The sequence below is a fragment of the Alosa pseudoharengus genome, unplaced genomic scaffold (assembly GCF_046254945.1).
Source record: "Alosa pseudoharengus isolate Yale_2024_CS ecotype anadromous, Long Island Sound unplaced genomic scaffold, YU_APseudo_1.1 YU_APseudo_1.1_scf_7, whole genome shotgun sequence".
NCBI classification, from domain to species: Eukaryota; Metazoa; Chordata; class Actinopteri; order Clupeiformes; family Clupeidae; genus Alosa; species Alosa pseudoharengus.
In genome coordinates, this window is record NW_027468859.1 from 40,207,492 (window position 1) to 40,231,904 (window position 24,413).

Sequence of the window (24,413 nt, forward strand, 5' to 3'; positions counted from 1 at the left end):
TGTTGAAGCTGTAGAACTTCACAAACTCAAAAAATGGGCCCGGAATATGCAAATGTTATGCTAATTTATGCTAATTAACATATATAAATAATACATAATTGTCATGTCAAACATATATTTGTGTAGCCTAACTATCTGGCTTCAAGAGAAAATGGATGGTTTCTTTGAGATATGCTTAGGTCACCCACAGCAGAATGAAATATCAAAGGAGTCATTTTTGGCCTATTTTGGCCCTGTCGGGAAAGAGCTAATCCAAGTAGTTACTTGTTTTATTTGTCGTCTTTCAGAAATGCAAACCAACATGGATGCGCGATGCTCGTGCCCAACACTATACTCGTGCATGAGCTGTCATCTACCAATCAGCATGTAAAAACTGGTGCCGGAAGTTGCAATCATGTAACACCATGTTTTCAAAAATGTCCGCGGCCAAATGCCATGCTAAGTGGCTGAAGCTAACCCTTCAAATCCTGACCCCCTGGGAAAAACCAGACCAAAACTTTGGTCAGGCCAATCACATCGTGTATAGAGTCGGTGGGCGGGCTTAATATAATGATAACAGAGTTGCGACAGTTCTGCATGAATTCCCTGCTACTTGAAAACAAAGAAGATGGCTGCTGCTGGCGAACAGCAGTCTTTCGAATCGGCTTTGGCCGCGATTCTTAAAGACTTTCCTAAACATAAAGGGTAACACTTTACTTGACAGTATCGACATAAGAGTGACATGACACTGTCATGAACACATGACACTGTCATGACACATGAACCCTAACCCTAATCCTAACCTCTAACCCTAATCATAACCCTAATTTGTTATGACAAAAACCGAATGTCACTTAATAACAGAAGCGTTATGTCATAAACGTTTATGACTTGTTTATGACACATTCATGACAGTGTCATGTCACTCTTACGTCAATACTGTCAAGTAGAGTGTAACCAAATACAGATGTATTCAGAGTTTTGCCGACCGGATATGACAAAAGTTTACTAGCTCCACTGGTGGGAAAACGCATGGGACTCATGGGTTGTAGCACTATCCTATTGCGTGCAGAGGGAATTTGAAAGACGACCGTTTATCCCGCCCCTCGGATGGAGCCCTGCCAATGGTATGTTCTCTCATCTTGAAAAACTAACCCTACCCTAATGGTAGTTTTGAGCAACTATTAGGGAACCTTTAGGGAACGTAGTTGCAAAAAAACAACTGTAAGGGGACTTTCTGGGAACGTTCTCTGAAGGTTACACAAAACAATACCTTCATTTAAAGGTTTATTTTTTGTGACCTTCAGGGAACGTTCTCGGAAAGTTGCATGTTTGCTGGGATGCCTTTCATTTGAACTAACTTTTGTTGTTGCCTAATGCTAGCCTACCTTTTTTCCCTTTTTTTAGAAATCTAATTTTGGTCCTAACACTGATTTAAATAGAGGTATGGGCAATTTTGATGTTTCCATTTTGCATTTTGCAAGGTAATGATGGTGAATATGGCTGATATTACGCTTATGCCATGTGTAAATTAAATACCTTTCTGAAACGGATAGTTCCGGTCCTTGATTATGATCACGTTCTATATTACTGTGCTGTGCCACCACAAATTGATACAAAAGTTAGAGTTGCTGCATCTCGACGTCGCTTATCAACCATTCTGGTAGAGGAAATATATTTCTTGTCAGAAGAATGGTTATGTAAGGGATAATGTATAGAACGCCGGTCATTATGGGGAAAATAAGTCCCGACAGGGCGAACCGGACCCCGACGCGCATCTTGTTTCGCCCTGAAGGGACATATTTTCCCATAATGACCGGCATTCTATACATTATCCCGCTTATTATACGGCTACTTGCCAAAACGAAAAAATAAACTCCATGATATGTCTCTTTACACTTATTTGTTACCGTTTCGTCGTGGCTTTTGCTGAGAAACAAATAGTTCGCAACACGTACGCTGAACTTGAATCAAACATTCTTTAGAACACAGCTGATCAACCGTCTGCTTTCACTTTTGAATGAAGTTCCAAGCGCAAACTCCGTTGCCATTGACAGCGGTCATTCTTGTTTTCAGAGGTCCTTTCCCAAGAAATAATGACCGCTAGAACTTTCGGAAATCCCATTCAAGTCAATGGAGCATTCTACTTGCATTGTGAAGAGCCGTATAATAACTATGAATAAATCGTTACATTTCTCATTGCTGTGCCTTTATATTATGATATCTTGTCAGATATATAGTAACTGTTTTACAAAAGCAATAAGCCACTCGAGTCCATATGTTACACTGACTTTACAACAGCTAGGGGAGGTCATTTGGATGCCATTTGTATGATTTCAGTTATCATTATTACTTAAAACAATTATGCGTTGATAAATGGCTTCATCTCACTATCCCTACATAAAAGAAAGGGTTTCTGCATGATCAGTCATATTTTCCAAAAACTGTGAAACTGTTGTTTTGAAAGGCATCAAAAATAATTTTGATGGTTATTGGGCATTTGAAATAGGCTTTGCACTAGACAGAAATATTAATAAATAAATATGAAAAACATATCAAACTAGAAAAATTAACATGCATGGTTATTGAAGAGTAACTAGACTGAGACCATTGTTATTTTTTGTCAGATGTAAAGGAAGATGTATAAATGCCAGACAGGATGGCACACTTTATTATATAAATGTTCAAAGAGGGTTTAATCAGCATTGTCAAAGGTTTCTCAAAGAGTTCACCACAGGTTACAATAAAAATTAAAATGCTGGTGTAGCTTTTTCAACTTCCAGAAGAAAACTTACAGTTACTACACCACACACGCAAACAATCAGGCAAACTACTCCTTCTGGATTGAATAAAGACTATAAGAGACTATATGATGCATCATTTCTTTACATTTTTGGGCTGACTTTTTTTCTTGGTGGTGCCTTGTTTTTTCCCTTGAGGCTTGGCAGATGGTAACTTGGAAGTCTGTGGCTGTGCTTGACTAGGTGATGTTTCCTCTGCCATGACTGCCCCCTCTACAACAGGCTTTTCTTTGGGAATTTTGGATTTTTTACGCTCTTGTTTTCCAGCCTGTAATTTAACAGTGCCTACTGTTGCCTCTGGCATTTTACCCATCGCTGGCTTTGTTGGTACAGGTATTGGGTTTTCCTGGACTGACTGTGGGCTTTTTAATTCCTGTTGGCTTGCGTCCACCTTTAACACACTTGGTAAAACTGCATTTGGCATAGCTGCCTTCGACAAACCCTCCTCTGGTCTAGCATGACGCTCACAGGCTTTCTCTGTGTCTGTATACTTTTGCTTGACCTGTTCTGAGGCTTGTTCCTCTGTTTTGGCTTCCAATGGGTTTGCAGATGGAGCCAGCGGTTTAATTGGCTCTGTTTTAACCTCTGGAACCGCTGGAATAATCTCTTGTTCTGTAGAGTACACAATCTCTGTTTCAACTCTATCTGGTTTAATTGTGTCTTTCTTCAACTCTTCGTGGCAGGGACCTGATTCAGATACATTTTTCACCGGGGAAGCTCCTAATGGCTCCACTGGCACAGAAGGCATCTTAATAGAACATTCTTTGTACTCTTCCTCATCATCTGAGTCCTCTAGTTCATTTAGGTTTGAGGTAGCAAGAGAGGCAGCAAATTCATGCAATCGGGCCTGCTCGGCATTTAACCTGTCCAACTCGGCAGTGAGACCGAAACCCTTGCTTGGTAGGTCGTCTTCTGAGGTTTTGACAGTAGGTTCCTCTGGCACGGCCGTTTGAGACATGTCAAAACGAAGGCCTCTGATCTTGTCATACAGGCCCTTCCTCTCCTCCTGCAGAGCCCTGCACAAAGTCTCAAGTTTGTCCACCTTGATGGTAAAAAGCTCAAATTCCTTTGCTTTCTCAGATCTCTGTGTTGAAGAGAAAGGTAAAATAATGCTATCACCAAAACAATCTTACATCGTCATGATGTGATAATGTCATAATTATTATGTTAACTACCTCCTCAATCATCTCCATGAGGGCCTTGTTGCAGCTTTCAAAACGTGTTTTCCAGAAGCCTGATTCTTTTTCCAGCTTTTTCATCTTCTTCGTCATCTACAAATTGTATATTTTAGTAGTCAACAGCAATATGTAAACAAGATGCATCACCACCCCAAATTTTGTTACACTTTGGTAATGACAGGAAGATCTAATAAACATACTAATATTACCGGCAATAGGATGAATCACAAACCTTGTCCATTTCTTGTTTGAAAGAGACGTAGACATCGTTACTTTTCCCTAGTGTGGCCTGGAATTCATCAAACTTCTGGGAGTACAAAACTAGCTACAAAATACAAAAGAAAAGATGGTCAGAGGAAACGGAAAAAATACTCTTAGTTCCTCTAGCTGTAATTAATTTCAAATTGCTCTTCTGGTAATGGTGGGAGAATTTTCTGTATTCAAACATCACACTCAATTTGTTCTCACCCAAGGGAAAACTTTTTGTCTCGAATGGACTTGGAATGGAATGGGCTGAGACGAGAGGAGGGTTGTTTCTCACAATAGACCTTATCTTGTCTCAGCCTGAGTCCAATTTAAGTTCAACTTGGTGTAACCCACAGCCCACAGGGAAAACTAGATGTACCACAAAGCGGTACAAAATATGACCGGTGCTCAGTCCTGCCAATTCTCTCCGCAAAAATAAATCACGCATGTCAATTTGTCTCCATGTCCTACTCCAGCCCCTACTCTTGAAATTTTTGTGTATGTAAATGAGTGTGTGTGTTTGTCTTTGAGTACTGTTACTGTGTCAATAGTCCCTTTAGGTCCAAATAGGAACTAAGTTATAGGAACAGTCCACTTCTAAATCAGTTCTACTAACTACTCTCCCCCAAAACCCATTTTTCATTTGCATTTGGGCTGGCCAAGCCATAGGAACTGGTAGGAGGGCGTAAGGAGTGACATAAGCATGGAGCAAGCAAGCATGCTGGTTAACAGTAGCCTATCTTTAGTCATCAGATCTGTTTGGAAAATGGATTGATTCCGGAGAGCTCATCAATGTTTGATTTTATTATCACCGAAGTAATAAATAACATCAGGTATTTTAGTGGAATTGTTGTGTAGAATAGGGCAGGAAAAATTAAAACGTGGAAAAGTCTTACAGTTTGCAAAATAAAAGATTTGCTCATTATATAACTGCATAAATCCAGCTGGCTCCAAAACAAATAAAAATGTGCAAATGCTGCAATAGATAACATGTGTGGAACAAATTACACTTGAAGTATTTTGCTTGAAATGTGAAATGTGTTTTGAACAAATGTAAGAAAAAGACATAGGCCTACTAATAGCACCAAACTGTATGTAGGTGAGAGGTCAGTGAGATGAGCAAAGACATAGTAAAAAAACTGTATGCAAGTGAGGGGTCAACAAGAAGTCAACGGACAGAAGGAACACGAAATAGAGAACCATTAGCTCATGGCAGGACGTGATAAGATCAAGCCAGGTCGTACAGCCCGCTCGAAAATAGTCCTCTCTTTCTTTTGGACATCAGACTTCGCAGATCGAGAAGCAGAGCCGATTTTTATTTTTATTCCAGAGCAGACAAAACACGCAACCAGACTCTGTTAGCAGATGTATTGTCTGTGAAACAAAGTTTTAGGGTCTTTCTTAAACTTCTTTTCCATGTCCCAGATCCTTAAATGATAAAGATTAATTAACAGAGATCAAGGACAGGGCAAATGAAACTGAAACGATGGAGAAGTTTAACTAGCTCTAACATTAGCGAGTTGTATTCGTGTGTAGTATAGGCTTGCATTCAGGCGAATTGCAACAGAAAGTGATGTATTGTTTGCGTAGCAGACGTTATGCCATTGCACAAGGCTGTTCCCCATCCATTTGGGTCCGGACTGAAGCAGAGTGCATTCTGCATGCCATCCATTCTCGTTATAAAGTCTCTGAGAGTAATATATTTTGCTTACACAGGCAGCATGGATTTATATAATATATAAAATATAATATATAAAAAATGCTTCTGATCATGGGCATCACCAAGAGTTCAGATCATTCGGGGCTTTGCCTAAAACTCATCGGGCGCTCTGCATAACTGCATAGTTAACTATACCATACAATACCACTAACCAGAGCTAGTGAGTGGAGCGGATGGAATTTTGTTGGAGCGCGGAGCGATTTTTAATTTAGAGGCCGGAGCGCCCGCTCTGTTCCTCTCCAATTTCACTCCAATACCGCTCACACCATGAGTCTGAGGCATGCCCAAATCCACCCAGAATTCATGTCTTTATAATAAAATCAAAACCGTTAAATTTCAAAGATATTGGCCATAGTAAGTTCGTTGGGGATGGAGTCGCATGAAGTCAAAGGACTTGTCTGTAGACCTACGATTGTCTCGAGGCACAGATCTGGGGAAGGGTACAGAAAAATGTCTTCTGCTTTAAAGGTCCCAGTGAGCACAGTGGCCCCATCATCCGTAAATAGAAGAAGTTTGGAATCACCAGGGGCCTCATTTATAAAGGGTGCCACAAAAAAGTTTCGTTAACGGGGCTGAAATGTGTGTATGCATCTTTCCTGCCAACATCGGGATTTATAAAGATAAAAGATGCACATTTCTACTCATCCTTTCGACCGTCCGCAAAGTTTACGTAAAGTTTTTCAGGCATGTAAATCAGTGCCATCTAATGGGGAAATCACAAAATAAAGCTCAGAGGGCATAAAAAATATCTCAACACTTCTCAACACCTTCGTGATCACTATCATTCATTCATATTGCAGGCTATGAGGTTTGTAGCCAAGGCTGCAGCCAAATAGGTCTACACTAAACTGCAAATATTTTCAGTAAATCACGTAAGATATTGATATTGATGTTTGTTAATAATATTAATATAGCCTAAATCATGCCTCTCCCGACAGTGCGATCTACTAGGCTACCTGCGCTGACTACTAGCCTTAAAGGAACACGCCACCCAATGTCAGTAGTAATATATGTTCTTACCTTAACTTTCACGAGTTGAGTCATACCTCTCCCGTGTCCGTACGTGCACTCAAACGCTCTGGTGCGCGGCTGGACTGTGTTAGCATGTTGCTATGCTAGCGGGCTTTGACGGCAACTAAGCGTAGAAGTAATCAAAAACATCCAAGTTTTACCGACTTAAATACAGTTGCACGAGTAGTTGATAGAAATGCTACGGCCACGCAACGTGAAACGTGGCGATTTTCCAAGCGAATAAACCGGAGAACTACAATGTGTGGCGCAATAGCACTTGGGAGTACTTCGACCTAGCGTAGTAGTATTGTTAACACCTAATTGTAGATCCTATCCACCACAGAGTTTAGAATCCATGCTGGATCGACCCTCAGCCTCTCCCTCCCCTCTGAGCGAGAGAGAGGCACACACACTAGAGATGCGCTGATGGGCTATTATTTCAACCATAACTGCATAGCAAAACTTATCATCCATCAGCCATCCATCAACACCAAAGTTTTTTGACCAATTTTCGAAACGGCACCCGCCGACCATCCGCTGGTTGTTTTAATGTAGGCTATATGGGTGATACAGCGCTGCTGACGTGAGGCTAAAGCCCTTGCCTGTTCTAGGAAGACTGATCCAATGCAGCAAATATATTAAAAGGCTAAAGTCGTACATTGGCTATGTTGTAGCCTATCCCCAGAATATCAGCAGCAAACTCAGTCTCTGTCTCGCAAAACAGTCTCCAAATAAAACGCACATCGGCCTGTTGCCTTTTCTGCCAGCTTGTGAAAATATATCGTCCAAAATGCTTGATTGCATTCTCCACATTTTTAGCTACATTTTCATGTACCACATCAGCATTTTTGTTCAGTGAATCTTTTGTAAATTGCTTTAAAATGAATTGCGCTGTCTGTCTGAAAAAGACGCGCTCGTGCAGTCAAAATGAATGGGAGTCTTCAGAACAGGCTTTCAGTCACCCTGACATAACAGTGTGTAAAGTAGCCTATAATGTGAATGACTTGTTATTTTATCAAGGATTTCTTTCTTTTTGCAAAAAATAAAGTACAATAGGCATTAATTAGTAGGCCAGGAGCATGTTGAAATTATGTGGCAAATTGCGTTTTTTATTACAATGATAAAATTGTAAAAGGACGTGACCGAAGCTGAGGCAAGCCAGGCAATAGGCCTATAGGCCCGACGGTAATTGTAAAGCAATTTACAAAAGATTCACTGAACAAAAATGCTGATGTGGTACATGAAAATGTAGCTAAAAATGTGGAGAATGCAATGCAATCAAGCATTTTGGACGATATATTTTCACAAGCTGGCAGAAAAGGCAACAGGCCGATGTGCGTTTTATTTGGAGACTGTTTTGCAAGACAGAGACTGAGTTTGCTGCTGATATTCTGGGGATAGGCTACAACATAGCCAATGTACGACTTTAGCCTTTTAATATATTTGCTGCATTGGATCAGTCTTCCTAGAACAGGCAAGGGCTTTCTAGCCTCACGTCAGCAGCGCTGTATCACCCATATAGCCTACATTAAAACAACCAGCGGATGGTCGGCGGGTGCCGTTTCGAAAATTGGTCAAAAAACTTTGGTGTTGATGGATGGCTGATGGATGATAAGTTTTGCTATGCAGTTATGGTTGAAATAATAGCCCATCAGCGCATCTCTAGTGTGTGTGCCTCTCTCTCGCTCAGAGGGGAGGGAGAGGCTGAGGGTCGATCAAGCATGGATTCTAAACTCTGTGGTGGATAGGATCTACAATTAGGTGTTAACAATACTACTACGCTAGGTCGAAGTACTCCCAAGTGCTATTGCGCCACACATTGTAGTTCTCCGGTTTATTCGCTTGGAAAATCGCCACGTTTCACGTTGCGTGGCCGTAGCATTTCTATCAACTACTCGTGCAACTGTATTTAAGTCGGTAAAACGTGGATGTTTTTGATTACTTCTACGCTTAGTTGCAGTCAAAGCCCGCTAGCATAGCAACATGCTACCACAGTCCAGCCGCGCACCAGAGCGTTTGAGTGCACGTACGGACACGGGAGAGGTATGACTCAACTCGTGAAAGTTAAGGTAAGAACATATATTACTACTGACATTGGGTGGCGTGTTCCTTTAATAAAGTCATGTTCCTAGTGTAGCTTAATGCGTAATGCATTTGAATCAATGCAAATTATTTTTTGTTGACCTATAATAAGAAGCCATAAAACCTTTTCCCTAAGCTTTCTAGAAGATGTATTCTATTAAAACGCACCTCACCTTAGGTCTTTTCTCTCATTTGGGCCACAGATTACTAGACTGATAGGTATTCCGAGACAACCAGAAACCCAGCTGATATGGAATAATGCCCCACACATTATTAGCCATTTGATTATTTGTTTCAATACAAATATTAATACTTTGCACCGTATGGTGGTTGTATATAGCCTGGAAACCAGACTCTCTGACTTCGCAGAGAGTTTGGCCTAGATCCATAGGCGTTCGTTTATTTCTGGGTGGGAGGGCACAGTTTGAGGTTTAAAATCATTGGAGTTCCTTTGAACCGCTTTGAACCAAATCACTAACAACCGGCGTTTCGTCATACAGAGAAGTTTCTCTGCAGCACGCCCATAACAAGCACGGGTGCATCTTATCAGCAAACAATCACACGTTTCATCTGCGTAACTCTCGCCAAAATGCATCATATAGTGTTTTGTTAATGTACCCAAGTCAAACTTTCATATAAATGCATAAGTACGTCCAAAGTGCCACTTTTAAGCTTGTATGCGTTGTCGTTTTTGGGTGAAATTACCTTTTGAATGGGATTCCTATAGGGCTACTACTTTTTTGATACAATCGCGTCAAAATCGCTATCTTTCAAATACTATGAAGGCTCGACACAACATGAAACTTTGATCAAAGTATCATCAGTGTCTCTACACATTAACTCGAGCATTGAGAACATTGTTGGTGTACACAGAGTTTACTAAAAGAGAGGTTTTGAACAACTCACTTGTTTTTTCTGCTCGCTGCCATCTTGCCATCTTGCAAGGAGTGAGTTGTCCAAAATCTTTCTTTTTAGTAAACTATGTGTACACAAACAATGTTCTTAATGCTCGAGTTCATAGACACTGATGATGCTTCGATCAAAGTTTCAAGTTATGTCGAGCCTTCTTAGTGTTTGAAAAATAGCGATTTTGACCCGACCATGTAGCCTACTAAACTACAATTTGACTCGGGTACATTCGTAGCCTATTTCAAGTGACAAAATCTAAATCTAAAGTTTAGCTGACGATATAACATCCTACTCCACTGTGACCACTGGGACACTCCTGTTAATAGGCTAAACTATTATTTACATTTGCTCAAAGATTTCATAAGTATAAGTCCTTTTCGCTCTCTACGTTGATGTATTCCAAGCGATCTGCTTCAGGGGCAGGGACGTAATTGAAACACCATGCCTGGGTACGTAATCGCTCTCAGGGACGCCCTCTGTTCGCTGGTTGGTCGGCTGCCCAACTGCCGAAGTAAACGAGCGTGAATCAACCTATTCCAGACGGAGTACTGTAGGGAGAAGATATCGACCGGAAGTACGTAGGCAGGCCGAGGCCAAGCTAGGTTGTATGATGAGCCCAAAAACATGGCAAAACATAGGATACAGTTATTAAGTTATTTTAATACAGAACTATGTCAGTCGGTAGGCCTACTTATTTCACATAGGTTCACTGTCAAATGTCATATTTATATCGCTGTCTGACAATTTTGACTTCCTTCTCCAGATTGATGTGACATCTCTATCATTTCAACGTTATTCATGAATCGTTTTGCATTGACCTTTCATGGGATATTGTGGGACGACAATGGGAGGAGTATGGCGCTTGTGCATGCGCGCACAATTCAACACAGGTTGGTATTCATAAGCAGCCACCTGGGCAGGGCTCTCAAGTTTTGAAGTGAGACTTTGTTTCTCAGGGGGGAGGGGCGTGGTATTGGCACAGTGCCATGCCCACTCCTCCCTGATCGAAGTACATGAAAGTCCTACGTCTGCTTGAACTACTCGTGGCGCCACGCCCCCCCCCCCCCCCCCCCGATCAACAGACCCACCCTCTCCATGTCCCATCGACCCAGCTTCATGAGAGAGCACAAATTCCATTATTTCAAACACACTGTTTTATTTATTCTAGAACCCTATAGTAAATAATAATAAATAATAATAACATATATTATAATAATAATTTCACCCAAATGGGCCCTTTGAACAGCAGTGGCTCATTCTGCTCTATAAACAAACAGAAAACAACCAAATGAGAAAAAGCACATTTAGCCCCAAAATGGTCTCTTGAACAGTGGTGGTTCTGTGTGTGTGTGTGTTTATGAGTGATGTTGTGTGTTGTAAGTGTTTGTGGCAGATTTTGATGCCTTGATGACTGATACTACATTTAAAGCACTGTGGTTCAATGTCAGCCATTTTCACAGTCATGAGGCCATCCTTAAAAATATTCTTGTTTGCAGAAACAGCCAAAAAAAAAAAAAAAATGGGTTGGTAGGTAGGTCAATATTTATTTTTTCAAGATTCAAAGTAAAAAAAAAGTACAATTTTGGTCAAGGTGATTACGTAGGTATGAATTTAAACAAATGTGCATATTGTGACGTAACTGACTGGGTCCTCAACTCGTGCCTTCAGGCGCATCTCTGCAAACTTCAATCTGATGCAGGTTATGTAGACCAGCCTTTCTCAAACTTCTTTGACTTGCAGGCCCAGTCATGGCAGACTTTTGGGTCATAGGGCTCATCTACACGTACCCAACCTCACTCCCTCCAAATCAAATTGTCATCATCATGATCACAATCATTATATGCCTATATTGTTATACATGCACTTTCACTTAAATGTTTTGTGACATGCACATCAGAGGACTGCTTTACTAATGTAAGATATAATTAGTTTCATTGCTTTTGCATGGTTGCATGATGCTTGCATAAGAAAAGAAATACTTCTCAAAACAGCAACAATTATATGGGTGCTGATGTTTCCCTCATGCAAGCATCATACATTGGTAGGAAATGGAGAAAAAAATACATGTTTTTTAATGAAGTTTAATTTGAATGCCTGAATGTAAGGAAACACAATACCAGCTTTTTGGCGAGCAGATAGGCGTAAATCACTGATCTGTTGATCTTTAACAGATAGAGAAAAGGCTACAATAGCTTTTGGCCACGTTATATTCAAATTTGACAATACAATACTCAGTGCTATACAATGTATTATACAGTCTCTGCTCTGATTCTATGGAAGTTCCAAAAATCAACGTTGTTCTATTAAGTGTCATTAAACAATTAAATAGCATTCAACAGGTTGAAGCGGAGCTTTGATACCAACGTTATCGATTAGTTTCAGTTTCTCTCGTGCAGACGCCTGCATTGAATGAACGCTCATACCACCACTTTATTGTATGGCTCCATGTTTAATGACATCGTTAGCAGAAACGTTTGTTTTCTTTTTTGTCGGTCGGCGGTATCTTGATCAACTGCGCAGCAAATTATCAGACGAAGCACCGGGCCTAATTTCACTCCACGGACCAGCAGTGTCCACGTTGCGGAGCCACATCAAAACAAAACTATTTCCTGATTGGTTGAGAAATCCTATTTTCTGATTGGCCGATAGGTTAGTAACTGAACAGCAGCTCTCTGAGCTGAATGAGCGCACAGACAGCAACGTTGTGTGACACGTTTGTAAAATATAGCCCTTAGAAATTTCTGTGAGGGCAAGTTAATAATTTCTCGGAGTGAGAAATGCCATGTGTGGCGTGTGAAGTCATTGAAATGCGTGTGTCTCACGCTCAATGCGTGAGACTTGAGAGGTCTGCACCTGGGTAAAGTTGTGCAGAATAATTTTGTGCATACGTCTTGAATTTTACATCTTGAATTTTCCCCTTGGGGATCATGTATGTATGTATGTATGTATGTATGTATGTATGTATGTATGTATGTATCTATCTATCTATCTATCTATCTATCTATCTATGTAGATTCTAAGGTTTGGGCGTAGGCCTACGTAATGTTTCAGGATGGAATCTACGCATAGTTGTATTAATGAGGCCCCAAGACTCTTCCTAGAACTGGCCGTCTCTCTAAACTGAGTGATCAGGGGAGAAGGGCTTTAGTTAGGGAGGTGACCAATAACCCGATGGTCACTCTGACAGAGCTCCAGGGTTCCTCTGTGGAGAGAGAAGCTTCCAGAAGGATGACCATCACTGCAGCACTCCACCAATCAGGCCTGTATGGTAGAGTAGCCAGACGGAATCCACTCCTTAGTAAAAGGCACATGGCAGCCCGCCTGGAGTTTGCCAAAAGGCATCTGAAAGACTCTCAGACCATAAGAAACAAAATTCTCTGGTCTGAGACAAAGATTCTTTTGCAATTCGCCTGAACAAAGATTAAGTATTTTTGCTGTAATGCAGTAATGTAAGGCATTACCAATACAATTTCAGTAATATTTCACTCGGTACAATTCTCAGTAACTGAAGTTACTTTGCTTTTTAATCCAAAATTGAGAAATGCTCAATTGGCACCAGAGAAGATTATCCAAGAATTAAAAAAAGTCATCTATGCTGCTCCTGGAATTTGATTGCCTTGTTTGGATGACTGTAGAAAGGGAATTTGAGTTATCTCTGCCATTCATGCAACAGATCTAACATGGTTAGGCTATACTTCTCATTTCAAGCAGTGAGAATAACTAAAATGTTGCTTTACAGACAGAGATCATAGCCATTATTCTCGCATTAAGTCTACACCACTGTAAGTGGAAGGAAAGGCAACCAGCAATGATGAGAACCATTTCAAGTCAACATACAATTTCACTATGGCTATATTTTACTATATTAAGTTGTGAGTGACCTTTGGGGCCTACATTGTCCCATGAGCCATAACTGCAACCATTATATTGTTCTTTTGTTAGCCTTAAGCCTAGCTCAGTCATTATGTCATACCACATCACCTCCAGCCGTGTAATGAGCTGCATTGAACACATGAAGATCTATTGAGAACACCAAATCCATATTTCCTGTTATTTTGGTGAAAGTAATGTAAACGTAGTGTAATGCCTTACAGTTCAAAGACAGTAATATTGTAATGTAACAAATTACTTTGAGATGACAGTAACAAGTAATAAATAATGCATTGCGCTTTTGAAGTAACTTGCCCAACACCGATCCCTACAGTGAAGCATGGTGGTGGCATCATGCAGTGGGGATGTTTATCAGTGGCAGGAACTGGGAGACTAGTCAGGGTTGAGGGAAAGATGAATGCAGCAATGTACAGAGACATCCTGAAAGAAAACCTGCTCCAGAGCGCTCTTGATGTCTGACTGGGGTGATGGCTCATCTTTCAACAGGACAGCGACCCTAAGCACATAGCCAAGATATCAAAGGAGTGGCTTCAGGACAACTCTGTGAATGTCTTATAGTGGCCCAGCCAGAGCCCAGACTTGAATCTCATTGAACATCTCTGGAGGGATCTGAAAATGGCTGTGCACCGACGCTCCCCATCCAACCTGATAATATATTTTTTTTAAATCCCAGGGCTCTTTAACTGGCATGGTATATTTGAGGAAATATTTCAGTGGCTGCATTTTGCCTACATATTTTGGCAGCCTTTGCGCAATGGTTACAGAGTCTAAATGTAAAATAAAGTTCAAATTTAAAGGAGAAATCCGGCGAGTTTTCATATAGATCTCCGTTTCTCGAGGTCATCGGGTACTGTCGGTACTAGTGTTGTCACGATACCAAAATTATTGTTTCGATACCGATACCAAGTCAAGAATTGTGACTTTTTCAAAATTTGATTTGGGGGTCCCCACCACCTTGACGTCATCAGTAATATTGAATATAATGTGATCATTCACACCAGAGCCATCCTAGATTCTGCTCGACCCTCCACACACACAGAAAATGATGGCTTATGTCATATGTTTCTATTTCATATATTTTGGAATTCATATATAAGTGTATATATTTTGTTAATAATGTTTAGTAATAATCACATAAAAGAGATCACCAAAACTTCATTTTACCACTTAAGGAACATTTCAAAGATAAGGACGTCCTTATCATTACAAGACGCTGAAACCCACGCTTTTGTCATTTCAAGGATAGACTATTGCAATGATCTATACGCTGGCTGCAATAAAGACCTTCCAAATGCAGCTGCTCGCACACCCACCAGGACCAAAAAAAATGAACATATTTCCCCCATCCTAGCATCTTTACACTGGCTACCTGTTAAAAGGCGCATTGACTTAAAAATATCACTTCTAACATACAAAGCCATAAATGGCTGGGCACCTGAATATATTAAAGATTCCCTGGTCCCTTATAACCCACCTAGACCCTTACGATCACAGAATACTGGACTTCTTGTAATCCCAAGAATTTCAAAATCTAAAAGCTACCGCGCACCCCTTCTCTGGAATAATCTCCCTCCCTCAATTCGATTACCAGACACCTTCCCTATTTTTAAGTCTAGACTTAAAACATACCTCTTTAGTGCTTCCCATAGTTAGGTATGGTGCAGTGTGGAACTTCAACCACCTCAGGGTTTTTTGGAATGGACCACCCTGCTGTGTCATCGTGTGGCTGGCACCCCAGTCATGCATGCGATCGTGGTGACTGACCATACCTGCGCTGGTGCGGACTGCTGTATCGATCATCTGAGCTACATCTAATCACAACAGCATTAGTTTTCTAGATTTCCTGGTCATAGTAGAGGGTGATACGATACAGATTTATTCCGTAAACCCACAGACACTTGTGAGGTAAATCATTACCAGTCATCAGCCATCCTTGTGTTTGGCCCTCATCGCACCTGAAGTCCCATCCCTATGACTGCCCTACTGCCTGTTGCTGTCCCCTTGCTCGGACTCCTGGCCCGCGCAGCCTAGTGACCCACTACTTGCCCTACGACCTTTCCTTTATCATGTAACTGACCCTAGGCAGATGGGGCAGGCCCTTGAGTCGTGGATCTGCTTGAGGTTTCTTCCTATATGTATATCCAATTTTAGGGAGTTTTTCCTTGCCCCTTTTACTCATGGGCTCTCTCTGAATGTTTTAACACTCTGTAAAGCGCCATGAGACATGTGTAATGTTTTGGCACTCTAAGTGAAATGAAATTAAAATAAACAAATGAAATGAAATTAAAATTAAGTTAAAAGACGTGCAGGCTAGGGGAGACACTAGAAGCTTGCCTTGCGTGCACAGTAAAGAACACGGCCATTGGCCAAAAGTATCGATATTAATAAAATTAGGTATTGTGACATTTTTAATTTCAGGGTATACTGCGATTCTTTTGTAGTATCGGTGCCCTGTGCAACACTAGTCGGTAGCCTATGGAAACCCCCCCGAAAACAATCGGTTTTACCTAGCGGTTGCTAGACCAGCAGCTAAGGCAGCTAAAGTGCTACACTCCATGGATTGGGAGTGTAGTGCTATAGCTGCCTGGCTGCGTAGCAACTCGTGCTAGGTAAGACCGATTGTTTTAGTTTTTTTGTACCGACAGTATTTGGTGACCTTGAGAAACAGAGATCTATGTGAAAACTTGTCGGGTTTCTCCTTTAGGATCCACACTTCCTTCATGTTGGCTATATGTCAACCACTTAAAATGAATGATGATGAAAAAATTAATGAAAAAACGATAGAGAGGGTCGTGTATCAAAACCTCCCTGTATTTTCCCTGTGACTCTAGCTGCATGTATTTTATGTACAGTATAACACCTACAACACATGCATTATTCATGGGAATGATACAACGGAATCCAACTCTGCGAAGAGTGATTACTTCTGTAATTATGGATTTATGTTGATATTTCTGACCCAGCTATGACCCAATGATGATGTGGGAGAAGAGCTGTGAGTGACACAGCAATGAATATTCACCTGTGCCTGCATCACTGTCTGCTGCTCTTTCAGCTCTTTAGCTTGTAGTTTCCACTCTGCAGCCTGAGTCAATAACTGGTTAAACACAAAAGATCAAAGGTGGTAGAAGGCAAGAGCCAAGTGGCCAGGTGTTTACCTGTTTCTTCATTTGCAACTCCTGCTCCTTCATTGCGTAGCATTTCTTTGTTATGTCAATTGCCTCTTTAAGTAGCTACCAACAAAAACACAAAGAGATTATTGTGTTCCTTCTTTTATATCATGATTTAAGGATCACTGGACATTCAGAAATGTGGATGTTTGTACCCAAAATGAAATCGATTTTGAACATTTATCCAGCTCACAAAAATACTACAACTTCAAAAGTAGCAATGAACTGAACACTCAAAAACAGTCAAAAACTGTTTAGATATGACTCACATATTCTTTTTCCCGCTTGTGCTTGGCCTCTGCTTCCCTCAGCAACATGTTGGCCTGCTCAATTTTGGCATCAGCCAGTTTCTGCTGCATGTCATGGTGTTTGAAAATCTTTTCTAAGCTCTGAATGACAAACAGAAAATCATTTTCAGAACAGTGGCCACACTGTTCTTTGTACACTGTTTAGTCCTCAGACAGATACAGTACCCTCCAGAATTATTGGCACCTCTGCTAAAGTTAACTAAAAACGCTATAGAAAATAATCTGTTGGTGATTTATTGTGATCTCACAATGAAAACAATTAGGAAAAATCCAACCTTGAAAGGAAGTAAATTTATTTTGAGAAAAAGGGAAATCTCATAAAGAAATAAATATTTTTAATGAAAACACATTGCTCACAATTATTGGCACCCCTGCTGAATCTGGAATAAGTATACTGATTACCTTAACAAGGTTTAATAAATAAATTATAAAAATACAATTATAGTACATGGCCCTGTTGAATAAAGTCACTTTTTCTGATGTGTAATTTGTAAGGGTCACATGAAAACATGGGGTTAGCCAAAATAAAATAACCATTACGAAGACGAATCTTGAGATTGAAAACATGACTTACTTCTTCCCTCTTCTCATATTGGTGAATGATGTTGTTCAGTTTTTCAGCCAGATCTGAGTTCTCTTGACACAGCTTGTTGTTACGGTTGCTATGCACTTCTATCTGAGCCTGGATGTCAGTCAGCGTGCTTTGAAAGTGAGTGGTGATCTCCTTTCTTTTTTTCTCATCCTCCTGGCACTTTTGGAGATTCTCAACCTGAAGGCCAATTGAAATTCAACATCAGCAAGAATTCTTTGTAGGAATTGCCCTTCCTCTGATGCTGCATGTGCACTTTGCACTCTCAACTTCACAACAATATGGATACAGTATGCTGAGTGAAAAGATACATGTAGCTACTGTACAGATTACTGGAGGCTAGTTTGCACTCACCTTCAGTGTTTTGTTGTAGTCCTGAAGGTTTCTGCAGAGGCCCTCTAGTTTGGTGCGAGCCAGGATTGCACGGCTGAGGTCAAATTGGAGTTGATCTTTCTGCATCAACAGCTGATCACTTTTTTTTTGTAGATTGTTATTCTGCCTCCGCTCTCGCTGCTGACGCTCCACCTATGTAAATCATAAAGTTAATCTAAGCTGCACTCCTTTATTCCACCTGCTGAATTTAAGCTAAGCTTTATGTGGCCTTACTGACTATGATAGTGACTACGCCACCCCCCTATATCTAGAGAGGAACCCCTGGAGCTACCCACTCAGCCCCCCAGCTGTAGGCTAATGTTCTACAGGGTATCAGGAGGCACAAGTGATGATAAAACAAAATTTAATTTATTATATTCTTAGACAAAAGCTTAAAACATAATTTGCGCCCATACAAGCGTGTGGTAGCGAATGGGCAATTGTTGGACAAAACAGGCAAAGGCAATCCTAAATACTGTCCCACTCCCCAGTGAATGGGAGGAGAGGAATACAGGCCAAATAGTAATCAATACTAACAGGTGAAATAACATTGGTCATGCACAGCACACTGGTATCAAATCAAACCAAACCAGAAAGAAATTAAAGAAATAAAAATAATTCATCAAATAGGTTAAACACCACCAATATCACACCAGAGGCAATTTACACTGCAAATCAACAATGGACCAAATTACTAAAGCCTATCAGCAACAGAATACCAGTAGCCTATCTGACCTACTCCAACCACGAACCTGGAGAAGAGTTAGTATGAACAGATATAGTCTAAATAGGAAACTAGCGATGATATGAATAGAGCATGGAATGTTATATGCCAACGCAAGGAAACCCCTTTCTTTTACTGTCTATGGGAAACCCCAGTCAATAGCTGGTAACTGACCAATTGCACGTTGCCCAATAAATTACCCACATCCCCCTCACAATCCCATATAAATACGCACACACGCACCGTCGCTAAACAGTATACAGGAATCATTCATGAACTCAATAGGAGAAAAACAGTGGCTACACGCTGGAGCTGCAGCCCAAGGGTCTGTATCAGTGTCCACAATCCATCTAATGGCACAAACAATAATAAAACTATTAGCTCCGTTCGTACCAATAAAGACGGGCATAGTCTACAAGTTTGTTCCCGTTCAAAACCCCACTGCAGATGATGAAGAACAATACCTCAAATGTCCCCGCCGTGATCGCCACCTACACCTCGTCCCCAGACGGAATGCTGACTCTGTTCAGGCTCTTGATTTATAATGTCGCCTCGCAAACCTAGGACCCGACACACTGCAGCACCAGCGTTCTGATTCTCTGCTCCTTACTACCGGAAGCAAACAGTCCGCACGTAAAGGCCCCGATGTATAAATAGACATGCCAATTTACTAATCAATTACCTAATTCATCAGTGTCTGGTGATTAATTGCCAATCACTTCCCCCCTACCTAGTTGGCCTGTTATTCCTACACGTGCCTAGTGATGGCAGCGTTTCCCCAGTCCCACATTTAGCCTTTAGATAATGTATAAGATAACATAAGAACATTCTTATGCTTTTAAATATTGCTGTCATTTTATTTACACTGTGCCATATAGTAGATCTCTATCACACTCTTAAAACAAATGTGTTGTCCCTATCTGGACACAGAGATGTGTTAAAACAACGCAAGTTGTGTTGTTTTCAACGCATTCATTTTAAGAGTGCATGATTTTATATGAATTTAAGGAACCAGGAATTTAAGGAATCTATGATCTTCCTTGTCACAAAAATGAAGGCATTATTAAATATGGGCACAAATACAAATTTCCTCTTGTTGATTGCACCCCACCTGTCATGTATCTATTCCCCACTAGTTCCCCACTTTGAGAGCCACTGGGTTAGACCAATCAAAATTTGCAATTCTTTTTGGAAATCATAGACTCATCTGGGCTAAAGAGGAGAGGTCCTATCCAACTATCCAACCAATCCAACTTGTGTTATTAGTGTAGTTCGAAACCCAACATCTATGGCGGTGTGGAGGTGCATTAGTGCCTACAGCATGGGCATCTTGCACATCTGGCAAGGCATAATGATACAGGATTTGAGCAACATATACTGTCATCCAGTTTTCCAGTGAAGACCTTGAATATTTCAGGTAAACAATGCCAAAATAAATGTTCTTTCTCCATAGAGTCCAGGTGCTAAAATGGCCTGTCTGCAGTGCAGACCTGTCAAATTAGGTGCACCATGGAATGAAAAACATGATTAAGAATACCCCATACTGTTGTGAGTCATTCTGTGTCAAATCAGATAAGGCTGTTGCTGCACCGTCTCAGATTTTGTTCAAACCTTGTCTGCATCATCAATGGGTCCTAAAACCAAGGCCTGTGAAATATTTCTGTGCAAATCTTCTGTCTTCATATCTTTTGGGGGCAGCCATGGCCTACTGGTTAGCGCTTCGGACTTGTAACCGGAGGGTTGTCGGTACGAACCCTGACCAGTAGGCACGGCTGAAGTGCCCTTGAGCAAGGCACCTAACCCCTCACTGCTCCCCGAGCGCCTCTGTTGTTGCAGGCAGCTCACTGCACCGGGATTAGTGTGTGCTTCACCTCACTGTTCACTGTGTGCTGAGTGTGTTTCACTAATTCACGGATTGGGATAAATGCAGAGACCAAATTTCCCTCACAGGATCAAAAGAATATATTATACTTATACTTTTTCAGACCTTGAAATTCTTTAATTTTTACAGCTTTAAAAACACGTGCCATGTTTGAGCATTAATATCTTGACAAATATTTTCCCTAGCCTCCTCAAATTTTCTAGGGTGGAAGACCAGCATATAAAAAGCATGTGTAAACAATTTAGTCTGTACTAAAATCTGTACTAAATGTCTACTGACTTTCGAAAGGGCCCTAGATTTCGGAAAACATTTTTTTTTTTTATTTCATTTGGTATCAGTCCCTATTTCCTCTTCAAATACATCAGTTTATTCATGTTTCCCCACAATTTAAAGTCCCTACATCAAATGACCAAGACAATAATGAGGATAAAACAAGGTGTGTTATTTTGTGTAATTTTCAATCAGCTATTTTTTTTTTCATTTTCAAGCTATTAGGAATGTCTTATTCTTTTTTAAATATGGGAAGTAAAATACAGCCATTCCGTTCCATTCAAATATCAGAGTTAATGCCTTGTAAAAGGAGCAAAATGCTATGCTGTGTTTCACCTGAGGGGGCGCTAAAACCTATTTGTTATTGTAAATACTTATTTTGTTATTCCCAAAACACCTGTAACTAGATGCATTTATTCTGTGAATGGGACTTGGCACAATATTGGTACTTTACACACTAAATGTCCATATACTTAGCTAGTGACTTCTATAAAACCAATGTTTTTGTGGTACAAACTTTTAATAATTGAATCGTACTACAAAGTTTGGTCAGGCTAGAAATAATACTTTTTAAGATATGAATGTCCAAACATGGCCTCTACGATGAGGCCTTTTAGAGAGTGTAAACAATCAAGGGCAAAAAGACTATGAAAACAATAGAATTGAACAAAAATATTTTACAGGTTTTAGTAATGGAACCTAAACATTAGGTAGACAAACTTTGAGGAAAATCGGAGTCGGTGCTACAACCATTGACTCTTGTGCAACTGAAATCCTATATCAGGCATCCTATAGCCTATAACATTTCCTTCTCAAAACTCTAGCAACTGATCTCCTCAGTTCGCAAACATTAACAGAATTTTGTTAAATGAGGTGAAGCAGCACAGTGGTAAGCATGCCCCCGTCCTTTTTTTTAAACATGTTGGCATCAAATTCAAAATGAACATATATTTGCCATGAAATAGTCAACATTTTCATTTTCAATATTTGATATGTTGTCTTTTTGCTGCTAAATATGGGTTTACGAGATTTGTATATTATCACATTCTGTTTTTATTTGCATTTTACGTCCCAACTTTTTCTGATTTGGGGTTGTAAATAAGAGATTCTATGTTAATTTCTTATTTTACTCTGACATCTCTCAATGAGTAGACTGGACATAAGCTCAGTTTGTAATCCCAGTGCTTGGAAAGTAAAAATGGAAAATTCTAAATAAAAATAAAGTAACAGATTAGAAAATGTAACAGTCTAGGGACTGTGACATGTCTAGAGAAACAGACAAAGGAGAGAGACGTGTGGAAAGAAGACAGACAAGATGATGAGTGAAAGAGAGAGGAGCTGCAGAGACTACAGTAGACAATAGACATGTATAGAATGTATAATAATTTAGAGTCTAAATACATTTTTTTCTGTTCAATTTCCATTTTTTGTTCAAGTAACTAAAACAGAATATTGGAATAAATAGTGAAATATCCAAAAGTTTAATTGGCCAACTCTGCCAAGTTCATAACTATTTGTTCTTTATTTTCTGTTATTTTCTAAATGTTTGTTTGTGATAAAACCATTGTGATTGTATTGAAATTATATTAAAAATCTATAGATTGTAAATGCATTACATGGACCAATAACCTTCACAACTTAATTTGTTCTTCCAAATGATCAACAAAGGAACAAATATCCCAATGTCCAATAAAGTGTTTTGTTCTGAGGAAACATGCGTCTGCTGAAATAGCCTAATCCTTGGAGTCCCACACTTACCAGCTCAGCATACTTCTTCAGGATGATCTCCACTTTGTCTTCTGGTGACTTAACCTTTTCCAGACTTAGAATGAGACGGGCGGTTTCATTCCCTGCACAGTATTGGAGCATAGCAGTAAGTTTGCATGCATTCGCAGCTTTGGTGATACAGCTGACTGCAAATCAACAACAACTCCAGGAAGCCAGACAGAACTGTAGTGGGCATGGCTGATGCAACTGTTGTGGATGCTTGTCATATGCTAAAACTTTCAAGGAACAAGTTGCAGGTATTGCAGCCCCTTTGATAAACTCATCCAGTGTATAGACCAAATAAATCAGTGAATGTCTCACAATTTTCTGTAACTAAACAAAGATATAACAGTGGACTTAGTTGTTGGCATCAAAGCCCAGAGAAATTCTGGGCACTAATCTGAAATCTCTTGCACAAAACTCTTGGAGTACTCATGACTTGAATGTTGAATTGCATATCTGCCATGTCACTAAAAATGCTTTTTACCATTTTAGAAGTACAATCACTTGTCTTTCAAACAGATAAAAAGAAACTACATGCTGAAACAAATGTTTGCAAGGTGCAAGTCAACATTTTCTTTTAGCTTAAACTTTAATGCACAGCACAACCTACTGAGCTGTCAAGCCACAACTAGCTAGATGGCTAATCTGAATAGCAACACTTTCTCATAACTTTGAGCATAATTCAACAATATATAATAATATTAAACAATATTATTTGTTAGCTTTAGCATTAACAATTAGAACAATAGCTTTTCTTTAGTTATATTTAACATTATGTATTAGTGACTGGGGATACTTTGACTGATTCTATAGTATCAAGTAATGCTAATGCTTGCCTACAAAATAGTCACTGATTCTGCACCCTTGTCCTTGAATGCCCTAATACTGGCATAATACTGGCATATGCCACCTCCTGACCACTGCACCCCTCTAATTCGCCTTATTCACCCGGCGGCCAAAACGAGGCTACAGGGTACACTTGCCATTGTTCTGGCCGCTGGGTGAATAAGGTGAATGAACGCCACCTGGCTCTGCTTATGGCAATCCAAACTTTTCTCATCTGTTGTTCCCCATTGGTGGACTGTGCTACCAGTTCCTGAGCAGGGCGTCCCTCTCTATCTTCAAAAACCTCTTGAAGACGGGGGTGGGGGTACTGTGGCGCAACTGGTTACAGCTCCTGTACCACATTGTGTCCATGAGACCACGGGGACCCGGGTTCGAGTCTGATCCCACCCCGTCTCTCATTCCCACTTGCTTCCTGTCAGCCTCTTCAATGTGAATAAGGGCAAAAAAGCCCCCAAACATATACTAAAAAAAGACCTAACTCTTCTGAGAGTACCTCCTCTTTTAGCACTAACAGCTGGACAGGCTTAATCTGGCACTTCCCTATACTGACTATCTTGACTTTGCTTGAATTGTTATTGTATTCTATGTGAGTAGTACTAATTGCTGCACAATTACCTAGTGGCACTGTACATTTATTGTACCTTGATTGTTGTAAGTCGCTTTGG

The 24,413-nt window shown here is 40.3% G+C and overlaps 1 protein-coding gene across 3 annotated transcripts in view; it reads right to left on the reverse strand.

The window, feature by feature from the left end:
* Positions 1–2,647: 2,647 nt before the first annotated feature.
* The window catches only part of txlnba (taxilin beta a), a 32,583-nt gene continuing 10,817 nt past the window's right edge, over positions 2,648–24,413 (reverse strand). For all 3 annotated transcript variants that reach the window (XM_076272823.1, XM_076272824.1, XM_076272825.1), the window contains 8 exons: positions 22,891–22,982; positions 18,239–18,409; positions 17,870–18,064; positions 17,257–17,376; positions 16,976–17,050; positions 4,191–4,283; positions 3,956–4,051; positions 2,648–3,864 (listed from right to left, as the gene is read on the reverse strand). In XM_076272823.1, the coding sequence (XP_076128938.1) occupies positions 2,857–3,864; positions 3,956–4,051; positions 4,191–4,283; positions 16,976–17,050; positions 17,257–17,376; positions 17,870–18,064; positions 18,239–18,409; positions 22,891–22,982 (1,850 nt within the window). In that variant the 3' untranslated portion in view covers positions 2,648–2,856. The remainder of the gene's footprint in view (positions 3,865–3,955; positions 4,052–4,190; positions 4,284–16,975; positions 17,051–17,256; positions 17,377–17,869; positions 18,065–18,238; positions 18,410–22,890; positions 22,983–24,413) is intronic.